Below are 13514 nucleotides of genomic sequence, written 5' to 3'. Positions count from 1 at the left end.
GACAGGTTGGGAAAAAATACAATAATGCTTTTAAACACAGGCATCTGAACTGGTGGGAGCATAAGTACAGGGGGACATACTGAGCTATTCCATCAGACCTGAGAATTCCTGCTCTGGGCTCCCGTGGGCATGTTTTTCAGAGGAAATGGGGGAATTAGAGTAAACCATCAATTCAATTTTGTATATAGTGGTTAAGAAATTGTTCACTATTCACATACTGGCTACATATAGGGCTTTAATTCTGTTTGAGAAGAAGGACAACCTTTCAGAATTTAGCCTGGAAAGAGGCATAATGGAACAGAAGTAAAAGGTATTAATTGGAGACAAGTAAATTCTTAAATCTATCTAAATTGTGCTTTCAAGAAATTTGTGTTCATGGGAGATCCTGATGTGAATTATATTACACTCTGTGTTTACTTATATCCTCCAAAAAGCAGATGCCAAAGCTGAATTAAACATATTAGACATTTATTGGTGAAGGACTTGTGTAGGATAAAGGAAAGGGAGCAGAAAAAGTGAAGAGAGGCTTCAGATCTCGGTTAGGTCTGAACCTGGTGAGATGAAGGCAAGGAAGAAGATTTGATAGAGTCACACTTGGAATCACAGTTGCTAATTCCAAGAAAGTTTCAGTCATCCTAGTGTTTGAGTCTTCAAGACAAAGTTAAGCATTGGAAGAGTATTCTCATCAGTCTAATTGATTAGCTGGAAGCAGCCAAAGGGAAATATGGCTTTAGGGTTAAAAAACATGATAGTGAATCCAGGGAGGCAGTAGCCAATACTCTTATTTAATTCTGATACCCATAGCAGGAGATATAAGCAGGTTTGCTCACACAACTGTATTTTGGCTGAGAGTCAGCTGATCTAGCTCAGGCTTGGCAGAAAGGCTGTCCTTTAAGTTGCAAGTCTGCAAGCCAGCCAGGCAACTCTGTTTCTTGAATCCTTGGGCAACAGACCACTTGGGCTTACTCTTCTACTGTCAATGGTAAGGCACAAGGCAACAAGTCCTGAGGCAAGTGCTTTTTAAGCCCTAATTTGAATGTGTCACATGGGCCAGAGTGTGTTACATAGCTGAGCATAAAGTCAAAAAATGGGTAAGTGTCTATACTCCACTATTAGCTGTAGGGGTTGCAAAGCTACATAGCAAGGTGTGGTGGTTACAGGGAAGGAGGAAAACTTGAGCCATTAATTCAGTCTACCACAAAAAAATCAGTGAAAAATTCCTTGTTAATGTAGCAGAAAGAAAAAAGGAACTCCTACCCTTTGCAAACAGCATGGATGGATCTGGAGAGCATTATGCTAAGTGAAATAAGCAGGTAGTGAAAGACAAATACCATATGATCTTGCCTATAAATGGAACCTAATCAGCAAAACAAACAAGTGAGAGAATAGAACCAGAGACATGGAAATAAAGAATAAACTGACAGTGACCAGAAGGGAAGAAGAAGAGAGACAATGGGAAGGAGCAGGGGAAGGGTCAAGCACCAAGGAACATGTGTAAAGGATCCATGGACAAAGCCAAGGGGTGGAGAGAGGATTGAATGTGGTAGGTGGAAGGTGGATAGAGCAGGGGCGAGTAACAGGGAAAATGGCAAAAACAGTAACTGAACAATACAAAATTTAAAAAATTCCCTGTTAAAATATTTTTATTTTCTCTGTATTTAAATGAGAAAACTATTTTCAAAATAAATGTTAATTTAATAATATCCTCATAACAAAACATATCATTGTGAATGTCAGTCTTTACTTACCATGAACACATCAGTGAAACACCTCATGGAGAAATTTACATGATGATTGTTCCATAAAAGATTTGGCCCCTTTTCAGTGAACCAGGGCAAAAATATTCATCTACCCTTACTGTTATTTGCTGATTTTTTTTTTTGATGGTAGTGTTCTATTCTTATGACATTATTGCAACCAAATTGGCTTTAAGTCTTGGTTTTAGAAGGTATAGGAGACAATGGGTTACCATCTTTATTGCTATGATGTGTTAAGCATTATATGCTAGTAGAATCTAATGTAACTGTTTCAGGTGGAAAGTATTCTTTCAGTTTCCATTTTGAATGTGTTTGGACTAAACAAATAATAAACTACTGATGTCTGCAAAAAATAAATAAAAATATCCAAGTAAAACATAAAAATTAGAAAGTTCATATACTTTGATGATGAAACAGAAGTAATTTCAGCTTTTATAAATCAGCTGAAATGTATACAATTTGCATCTCAAAAAATAGATTAAATGCTTCTATTTTAGTTTTCATTCATATTTTGGCTTTCTCATTTCAGTTTCTTTTTTTTTTTTATCCCATAGGATCAAGATCCAGCATTTTTTGGACAAAATTCTCTTTTGGTTAATTCATCAAGGCACTATTTGGAAATTCGCTACACTTTATTACCTTTCCTCTATACTCTGTTTTATAGAGCCCATAAGTTTGGGGAAACAGTAGCGAGGCCATTTCTTCATGAGTGAGTACTATGGTCAAGAACTTTAATATCTTTCCAATTATAATTGCATATATATTAAATATATTAACAGATTAATGGAGATAAATCAAGATTATTTTTACATTCACATCAATGATTTGATGAACTGTAGAATGACCCTAGTAAATATAATTAATTTGGTGATTGGACAAGATTCATCAAGAAATATGAGTCTTGAATAAAATTTAGATAGTGAAAGGTATAGAGAGTGTATTAGGGAAATTATATCAGTAAACAAGAGTAAATATACAATTATTGAAAACATATTATGTATACAAGTACATTGTGAAACTCATGTAAATATAGATCAAATATAATATAGTGAAAAAATAATGAATTGTGCTTGTCTTTGTATGTCTTGACCAAAACAGGACCTTTCCTCAAGAAATTACAGAAAACCTTTTCAAATCCAAGTTAAAATGGGAATTAACAATGAAAAAAAGTAAAGGGAAGGAAGTAGGATATGAAATATTTTTGGTACTTTATAAATCTATCTTACAGAAGAAAATGATATAAACAGAATAGCTGTTTATTACAGAAAAAAGTAACTTTATCATGTATGATAAATAGATTGTTTTGGAATCCCAGATGAACTCTTTTCTAGCACCATCTTTCTTCCCTCTCTCCTGTCCTTCCTTCCTTCTTTCCTTTCTTTTTTCCTTCCTTCCCAGCATCAGATGAACCATAAGATGTAAGAAATATAGATTCAGAATATCGTATAAAACAAGTAAAATTAAAGCTAATAATTAATTCCAAGAAAAAAATTGAAAAGATAAACCAAAGAAGGAATGTGGATAAACTTTTTGTCATCATATTGTAAACATTGTCATTGTTCTTAGGTTTTATGGCGATACAAATAGCTGGATTGAGGATACTCAGTTCTTATGGGGCCCCGCATTACTCATTACCCCTGTCTTAAAACAGGTAGGTTTTGAAATTTAATTAATTTACTGTTCAAGGGATGGTTGTATAACAAAATCTACCAAATCTACACTAAATCACAAAACATCTTCATAATAGATGTTACTCAAAAGCTTGTTTTAACCTGATAAATGTGGATTCTTGATTGTGGAAGAAATTTTTGAAAAATTGCAAAAATATTAAGTAGGTTTATGCTTTTCTAACATGTAATATATAATTAGGAAAAATAAAATTTCCTAAAATATTCTTCAGAAAAAGAAACTGATTTATGGAATGGAAATCTAATCTTAGAGTAATAATAATGAAATCATTTAAGTAGACATAGACATTGAAATTTTTCAAAGTTGTAAATAAAGGGGAACGTGAGAACCAGCTGATTATATGAAAATGTTGAAACAATAGTAAAATGATCTATGTAATTTTTACCTATTATTTGAATGTTTTAATACCCATGGAAATATACAGGAGTGTCCCCATTCACAATTACCTTGTAGAATATAACAATGCAAATGCATGCATGTATTATTTTAGTTGCCACTTCGATTAATTTCATCTTTGCTTTTGGTATATTTTACATTATAATATTGTCTAAAACCAGTAAAACAACTTTTTGATTATTATTTATAGAACACATTGGAGTTTTAACAATGTAACAGAAGCTTTTGACCCTTGTTATGAATACCTAAATTAATATTTGATGTAATTATCTTCTGTGAAGTATTGAACATATATATATTATATATGATATGTATATAATTATCTTGCTTTATTAAAGGGAGCAGACACAGTGAGTGCGTACATCCCTGATGCTACTTGGTATGATTATGAAACTGTAAGTAACCTTAATATAATAGTAGACTCACAAGTATTATTGTGAAACATCTTTACATGAAAACTTAACTCCAAACAAATACCATAACTATTTTCAGTATTCCTGTCATTATTATGAAAAAATGAATAATTACACATTTGAATAATGTGTAAAAATGTGTGCATTTTATTGCCAATCAGCAAGTATACTATCTTGCTTATGATTAATATGAAGTTATACTTTTACATAAAGTGTTATTTATTTTCAAATTGTGAAAATAAAAGGTCTGGAATAATTTTAGAAAGGTGTGGTGATGTTTAGTATTTTTCTTACTTTATATATTTAACTTATTGCCAGAAGAATGAGTATTGAGCTACTATTAAACATTTGTTTTCTTACAGTACATTTAAATATCTGGGAAAGATTTTTATTTTAACTTCAAAAAGGTAACATAGAGACACAAGACATTTTAAGATGTTTTTATTTTAAAAAGACATTATTTTTTATATCACTTATATTTGCTAGGCAGACCTTTTATTTTTACAGAAACCCAAATTTTTAAAAAAAATATTTTTAAGAGCCCTGGCTGGCATAGCTCAGTGGACTGAGCATGGGCTGCAAACCAAAGTGTTGCAGGTTCGATTCCCAGTCAGGGTACATGCCTGGGTTGCAGGCCATGACCCCCAGCAACCACACATTGATGTTTCTCTCTCTCTCTCTTTCTCCCTCCCTTCCCTCTCTAAAAATAAATAAATAAAATATTTAAAAAAATTATTTTTAGAAACATGGTTAACTATGAAACAAAACAAAGAAGAAAAATATGACTAGTTAAGAATATTGTTAATTATAGAAGAAAAATAGGTTTTTCTGTTAATTTTTGAGAAAACAAACTAATATTTCCCCTATTTGTTCAGCAAACTGAAAAAAAATGAGTTTTCTTAAATTAGTTAACAATATTTACTTGGATGGTGTCAATTACTCATAAAAGTTATATAAGTGTATAAATTTTGATGGTTGGAAATGGGGTTTAAAGTCTTTACTATTAATAAAAAATCTTCTTAACTTCCAAATATTAGGGTGCAAAAAGACCATGGAGGAAACAACGTGTTAATATGTATCTTCCTGGAGACAAAATAGGATTACATCTTAGAGGAGGTTATATTATCCCCACTCAACAACCTGCCGTAACTACAACTGCAAGGTAAAACAAAGACTAATAAACTAAAATCTGAAATATAATTTTTAGTATTTCATATTTGGGGAATCAAAGGTTAATGTTCAATTATTTACTAGAAGATGCTTGACATATGGAAGTGATTCTTAAATATAACCACCATGATTATAAAAAGAAGCTTCAAATCATGCATGTTAATATAAATTTGTTGATGTAAAAATAAACATAACTATATTAGAATTGTATTTCCTGTATTAAAAATGTACTGACATTCTTTACTGAATATGTGCAATTAAAGTTACATATGTTAAATTCATACTAAAATATAATGATAAAATTATTATTCATAATAAAAATTGAAATTGTAGAGTCTATAGTTGATAATAATGTCAGTTGTTAAATATTTGGATGTCAATACTTGAATGTCACAATTTTTTTTTCTGCTTAAATGCTTTACCTTTAAGTTGATAAATGAGGTGGATAGTTCTATTTAGGTAAATTCCAAGATAGCAACTAAATTATTTAATAAGAATGAATTACAGAAATATATAGAAAAAAGAGGAGAAACTAGAAAGTTCTGGGGCTTCATCTTGCAGCATACATTCTGGGCACATGGGTGCAGAAGGGGTCATATTTACAAATTCACAAATTTCCACATATTCTGCAGCACTCCATCATAGTCACTCACTATTCCTTACTCCGCTTTATTTTCTTCACAACATTAAGAAAATCTGGAACTATATTATTTAATTTTTCTTGAATGCAGTGTGTTCACTTATCCAGACTATAAACTCCACGAAGGCTGGGGTTGACTTTTGACTTCTTGGGGGCCCAGACTAATAACGGTGTCCAGGTCATAACAGGCTGGCTCTCCGTTTTCTCTGAATAGTTGTTAAAGGGCCAAATTGATGGGTGAATGAATGTATGTTCTAATTTAATTATTTTTGCATTCTAAATCGATAATTTCAATACTGTCACTATATCATGACTGTGTTCTTGGGAAAAAAGTGGGATATGCTCTAGAGCTGTATTAAACGAGAAACAAACACTGTGGTGAGTGTGAGCTGCAAGGAGCATGTTCTGTACAGAGCGATTGCTTAGACTGTAAAGTTTAAGGGGTACTATTTTAGATTTAAAAACCTAAGGTAATATATAGCTAAGAAACATATTTAGTGACCACATATTTCATTTCTCATAATAGAGTTAGCTTCATTTCTAAGAATATTAGAGATCTCATGAAACATTTAAAAATGTTACACTTGACTTTTCATTATTTTGTATATAAAATGTATCCTTAATACACTGCAATTTAGGATTAACTGATATGTGGCAAATACAAGATGTAATGTGCATTCACAAATACTTATTTTTTTCTCATTTTAATTGAAATGTTATTGTTCTGTTTCAAAACTGTTGGTGTCCTAGCCTCCAAGAAGTTTTATATATATAATATGTATTCCTTTCATTTATATTCTAGGCATATAAATATTTTATCATTGAAAAATTATTAATATATATGGACATGAATTTTTAAAATATTTTCATATGAATGCAGACTGTTTACAAATCTATTAGTTTGATTTGGACTATTTTTAGGAACTTTTACTATTATAAATTTATTTTAATCATATCTGTCCATAAACTTACTTAACAGCCGAAAGAATCCTTTAGGACTTATAGTTGCATTAGATGAAGATAACAAAGCAAAAGGAGACTTTTTCTGGGATGATGGAGAAACTAAAAGTGAGTCTGAAGGGGGATATACTTTTAAATGTTCATTTTGAAGATGGGAAGTTTTGACTTCATACATAGTTGCATCCATTTAACAAATGTCATAAGTTTTAATTTTTAATTCCTGTTGTCAAATGTATTTTAGGGTTGTAGTTTACTTTATGAAATTTAAAATTTTATTTAAATTATATTTTAATTACAATACTTATTTTGTGTATTAGTTCCTTATAAAAGTCTTTTGACACGTGTTGTTTATTATATTATCACCTTTATTAAAATTGTTAAATTTACTGATGCACAAAATGCATCATATTTTTAGTGGTCTTACATGATTGTGCCATTTCAAATAAAATATTGTCACTGTAAAAATAAAAGAAAGCCAACGTTTAAAGTTTTAGCTAATGCAAAATTATTTGATGGTAATAATACCACATAAATTGTTCACAATTTATTTAATTATTCCCTTTAATTTTATTTCTTGAGCCCAAACTTGAGAATTCAGTAAACCAAGAGAATAAAGAAGAGCCAATTTTTGCAATAATCATTGTAATTATAAAATGTCCTGCTCAGTTGTAATTAGTATATTATAATTACACTCATATATTTGTTAAATATTTGTACTCCATTTCTTTTAGTTGAGAGCTGTTAAGTATGCTTTTAATATTATTGCCTATAAAATATATAGTTCGCTTCTGTTTTAGCTCACTATTTCTCATTTGTGTTAAAGAATATCCCATGATTTTAAACATCCAAATATTTTGAAATTAACTCCAAAATGTAGTCTATTTATTGGTGTGATCTCTTATAATTTAAAAATATGGAATCTATGAAAAATTCCTTTCAAGTTTCATCTGTCGAAATGGAGACAACCCAATGCATATTGCTACTATATATCTGCTCCACTCAACAGTCTTCCCCTTGTCACTTGATGGCAAATTTCATCACTACAAAATGCTGAGAATCCTAGAATTGACTCCTCTCTCACAACCTTAGAATTTTTCTTGGTTCTACTTTATCTGGGTCCTCTCATCTAGTTCACCACCATCATCACTATCTTTCATTTTAGTTAATACAATAGCTATTTAATTGTTTTAGAGGTCTATAGTTGTCAAATGCTTTGACATTTTATTCAATTTAACAGGTAGAGTCATTTTTTCAAAAGATGATTCAAATCATCCCACCTCTGCTCAAAACCATCTGGCAAGGGTGTCCAACCTTTTGGCGTCTCTGGGCCACACTGGAAGAAGAGTTGTCTGGGGCTACTCATTAAATACATAAACAAAGTATATTTCTTTGATTAGCAAAGAAAAGGTTTTAAGTAAATTAACAACTTTGTGTTGGGCTGCCTTCACAGCTATCCCAGGCTGTGGGTTGGAGACCCATTAACATTATCCATGCTTCTCTAGTTGACTCAGTCAGGAGCCACTGTCTTTACCAAGACCTAAAGCATTCACCACTAAGTGTACTTTTGTGTGTGTGCATACTTTCCCTCTCTCTGTGTGTCTCTGTCTCTCTCTCTCACTATCCCCTCTATAGCTCCCTTTTTCTCATTCTACTCCAGCACACAAGCCTTCTTATTCATTCTCAAATACCTTAGAGACTAAGAACACTAAATTGAGTGCTGCAGTGAGATGTTCCAAGCATTTATTCAAAGGAATGTGTCATAAATGTGGATTCTAGAAAACTAAATTATTTGTAGCCATCAATAAAAAAAAAACATTGTGAGCTCTGGATGGTGTGACTCAGTGGACTGAGTCCCTGTCTGCAAACCGAAGGGCCGCTGGTTCAATTCCCAGTCAGGGCACATGCCTGGGTTGTGAGCCGGGTCCCAGGTTGGGAGTGGGCCTTGACTTTAAGGTTATTCTTATATCTTTAATGATATAAATATCCCAAATATATTTCATTTTCAACTTGTAAAATGACATTGATAATTTACTTTTATGTAAGAGGATGGTTAAAAATACAAAGAAGATGTCATTTAATCAGTCAACTAATATGGTATCTATAGAATTACCTGCTTTGAAAAGATAAAATCAGAATTTTATGAATAATCTATTTGTAAGTAAACACGCAAACAATAAAATGATATTCAATTTAGGCTATGACTCTAATTGTGTTTTCTAAGATGAAAATTTTAATTAAATTAATGTTTTTGAGAAAATTATATTTAAATCTTAGAATTCCCTTGTTATGTTCCCTTGGTTTCTTTGAAATTATTTTCATCATAATTTTAACTTTTTCTTTTTAAAAAAATATTGACAAGAAGTTTAATTATATTTCTGGTGCACAAAATCATTGCCTTCTTTTTACCTTATTGGAGTTTACTTCAATCTTTAACATGTCCCCAGATTCACTTTTTCTACAAATAATGAAAAAAAGTTAAAAGATGTGAACTAAAATTGCAGTGTGCCATATCTTCTGATAATAAACTGAATGGTGCATGTTTTACTAGGAAGATCTAATATTGTTCAAAACAATAAATATAGGATAATATATATTTTACTATATTTTTTCTTTAAATTTCCATAAATACTTTAGCTGCCTTTGAAAAATTAAACTAAACAAGTATGTATTCATTATCCTTACTTACTGAGAAAATATACTACTGATGTTATTTTATTTAGAGGTAATTTAAAAAGTTAATTTAAAAGGATAATCTGTACAATTTGCTTTATTATTAAATAATATTTTTTCAAAATTCTTGTGTTTTATAACTGTAAAAATAGAGCAGAGAATTTGACATTACATTTTGATCTGGCAACTATTTTTTCCATTTCAGATACCATAGAAACTGGCGCCTACATTTTGTACACATTTACCGTTTCTAATGTAAGCATTCACCTTGGACACAGTTATATACATGATTAATGTCTGGATTATACCTTTATTGTGGATTTCTTTGAAATATATTGATATTTACCTCCAGATTCAATGAAAAGAAATGAAATAAATTATTAAATCATAAAAATCTTAGCTTAAATTTTTATATTTAAATGTAACAAACAAGCCCTGGCTGACATGGCTCAGTAGTTGACTGCTGGCCTGAGAATCAAGGGGTTGGTAGTTTAATTCCCAGTCAGGCCACATGCCTGGGTTACAGGCTAAGTTCCTAATGTGGGCCATGTGAGAGGCAACCACACACTGATGTTTCTCTCCCTCTCTTTCTCTCTCCCATCTTCTATCTAAAAAATAAATACATAAGATCTTTAAAAAATGTAACAGATGAGTTAATGATGATGAAATAGATTCACTGAAATTTTAGGAACTTTTTAAGAGTTATGTTGAAGAAACATGCTCTAGGAAACTAATCTCAATTTATCTGAATGTGTTTTAATATGTCGGTCACTGCAATAATTATCATCAACTTGGAATGAGGATGAAAAATCTTTGAACAAAGTTAAATTTTGAATAATCGATAGCAATTTTTTGTACATGTTGGGTTTCTTTATATATTCTTTTTTGCCAAAGCTAAGTCATTCTTCATCAGTTTGGGCTAGAAAGAGAAAAGATATATATGAGTTACATCATAATAATTTAGGTGATCTTTGTAGTAAATCTTATGGCATTTGTACAAAAAATCAAAAATGGCTACTAATGAATATATTTATATATGCTACTTGGATATGGAGAACTGGCAGGAATTGAAAGACAGATGATTGCTTTTTTTCCCATTTCACAGCTGTATTATTATTTCAATTTTGTTTCCAAAGACTGACTTAATATATAACATTATATACTTTTTCAGAACAAGTTAGATATCATATGCACACATTCATCGTACCCAGAAGGAACTGCTTTAGCATTTGAGACTATTAAAATCCTTGGGCTCACAGACACTGTTACAGAAGTTAAAGTGATGGAAAATAATAAGCCGATGCAAACTCACTCCAGTTTCACTTACCATGCTTCCAACCAGGTAAATACAATCTTTTAAAATATTTTAGCTGTTGTGTACTCTCACATTTAACATTAAATGTTACAAAACTATTCAGGCTCTTGGTTTTGTGATTATTTTTCTTCATGACATGTCTTTTTGTTCTTCTCTATGTGCTGCCAATAGTCCATTTTTGGCCATTTCAATTTATATTTAGATATTAATAATAAGAAGACTCCTTGCTACTTCTTCCTGTTTAATTTCATCATTGATAGCAATCATGCATACCTTCCTAGTATATTGGTTGTTGTTTAGTAGAGGTAAACCATCCCGTTTAAAGGGAAAAGAAGTTGAGGATAGACAATTTTTTTCAAGACTCATGAACATTAAATGGAAGAACTGAGAATTGAATTGAACTCATGCCTGGATATATCTGGCTGGTGTAGCTCAATGGATTGAGTTCAGGCTTGTGAACCAAAGGGTCCCCCCCCAGTTTGATGTCCAGTTAAAGCACATGCCTGGGTTGCAGGCCAGCTCTCCAGTAGGGGATGCATGAGAGGCAAACTAGTACTGATGTTTCTCTACCTTTCTTTCTCCCTCCATTCCCTTCTCTCTAAAAAATAAATAAATAAAATCTTAAAGAAAGATAATGCATTACATCAATGTTCTACAGTTCCCATAGTTTGCTGTTTTGAGGTTCTAGCCATTTCAGTGGCATATTTTCTCATTTAGATTCCATTATTTAAGCATTATATTACAAATATTTATTACTTGATTTGAAGAATTGCCGCAGTTACCACATTTTATAAATGTTATATATTTTTCAATTGTACAATGGTAGAAATATCCTTTAATATTTTTTTTGTCTTCAAAGAGCCTCGTAATCTATGGTCTCAAGTTTAACCTTGGACAAACCTTTACTGTTCAATGGAATCAAGTTTTCTTAGAAAGTGAAAAGTTTGATTGTTATCCAGATGTAGAACCTGCAACCCAGAAAAGGTGTGAAGACCGTGGTTGTATATGGCAAACGGTAATATGAATTTTAATTATGATTCATTGTATGGCTTTCACATAAGCATTTCAGTGTAATCTTTACATTTTATAATTTGAATTCTATAATATATAAAGTAAATTCATCTAGATAAACATTTGGAATTTGAAATTAGAACTTCTGATAGAAAACTTATCTTTATCTTAATTCCCATACTTAACTTAGTAAATGCCAGACTAAATGGAAATGTAAATTGCTTTTTGGGCACTTTGTATAATGTTACTTTTTTTAATGAAATAGTAGTGCATTGGTTAGCTGTGGTTGACTAGCTTAATTAAGCAAGATATTATGCCAGTAGGGAGCAGTCTTTCAAAAACATTGTCTCAAGTTAAAACTTCTGAAATTGATTGGTGGGCTATGTCTATTCCACTAAGAAGTGATCATTTCTGAGCAGTTATTTTGATTATCCTTTAGACAAGAAGGTGACAGCTATTGATGGCAGAAGTTTTGACAGGAAGGGATAAAAGAAGAGTCAGTCCCCTTTTGTTATTCTTGTTTCAAAGTCTGTGTTTTGAGCACATCACTAGGTTTTCTCAGCAAAAAACATTTATTTTGTATAATCAAGAAATTAAAATCGTGTGTTATATGTCTGGTGATAGTCAAGACACACATGCCAGTACTTTCCCAGATATATCTGCATTTATATGAGGAAAAATGCCAATCTCCCCCACCACAGAAAAGGTCCCCATTCATCTCTAATGTTTGATAAAACAGTCTAATCTTCACCATTAAGAAAGCTTATAGAAGAATTAAAGAAAAGAGTGAGGAGGAAAAATATTTCTGAAATCAATAAAAGACTGTATTTATGGTGTGTTTTTCTCATCTTCAATATCTTCTCTTTCAACTGTAGCTCTTCATTCATATTCAAACTCATCCCCATTTCATTCAGTGCACAGTCACTTCTCTTATCAAAACAAATCTAAAGATTGGATTCTAAGACAGAAATTACTTCTAATAAGAATATGTAAAAAATGTGCTTTTCCCAGAACTATTATTATTTTAACACCTTACACATTCTTAGATCAAGTAAATGAAGGTTAAACACTAAGATATCAACTACCAGAAATCCATTAAATATGATACTTTAAGGTACAGGTAAATTCCCTTATGTTTTTATAGATCATGATAGTTATTCATTGATTCATTTAACAAATACTTCTTGAGATCTACTATATTCTAGGCACTGTTGTAGGTGAATAAAATAAAGAAAGCAATATGGGAGCAATAAAATTGGTTTATGCCATTGAGCACAATCTACAATGGGTGCAGTATTAATGATGCAGAAGAGAGTTGAGAATTGCAGAAATGTCTTTGTAGGAAAGGAGGCATGGAGCGTGGCATTGGGTGTACAAATAAAATAGTGCATCTTAGCAGCATGTATCTTGTAATAGGAGGTGAAGAGGTGGGTGGGTAGATGTGTTTCATTCTGATTTTTTTCTGATTGCTTTCTTTTGCATACTGCAATAAC

The 13514-nt window shown here is 31.4% G+C and overlaps 1 protein-coding gene across 1 annotated transcript in view; it reads left to right on the top strand.

The window, feature by feature from the left end:
- The window catches only part of SI (sucrase-isomaltase), an 86581-nt gene that overhangs the window by 28668 nt on the left and 44399 nt on the right, over positions 1-13514 (top strand). Inside the window, exons 17-24 of the mRNA XM_028504854.2 lie at positions 2312-2466; positions 3324-3408; positions 4181-4237; positions 5293-5417; positions 7045-7133; positions 9901-9950; positions 10867-11037; positions 11870-12025. Of these exons, the coding sequence (XP_028360655.1) occupies positions 2312-2466; positions 3324-3408; positions 4181-4237; positions 5293-5417; positions 7045-7133; positions 9901-9950; positions 10867-11037; positions 11870-12025 (888 nt within the window). The remainder of the gene's footprint in view (positions 1-2311; positions 2467-3323; positions 3409-4180; positions 4238-5292; positions 5418-7044; positions 7134-9900; positions 9951-10866; positions 11038-11869; positions 12026-13514) is intronic.

The sequence above is a fragment of the Phyllostomus discolor genome, chromosome 2 (genome assembly GCF_004126475.2).
Source record: "Phyllostomus discolor isolate MPI-MPIP mPhyDis1 chromosome 2, mPhyDis1.pri.v3, whole genome shotgun sequence".
Lineage (NCBI taxonomy): Eukaryota > Metazoa > Chordata > Mammalia > Chiroptera > Phyllostomidae > Phyllostomus > Phyllostomus discolor.
The sequence above is the reverse complement of the archived record's forward strand: the minus strand, read 5'-3'. Positions and strand labels throughout refer to the sequence as shown.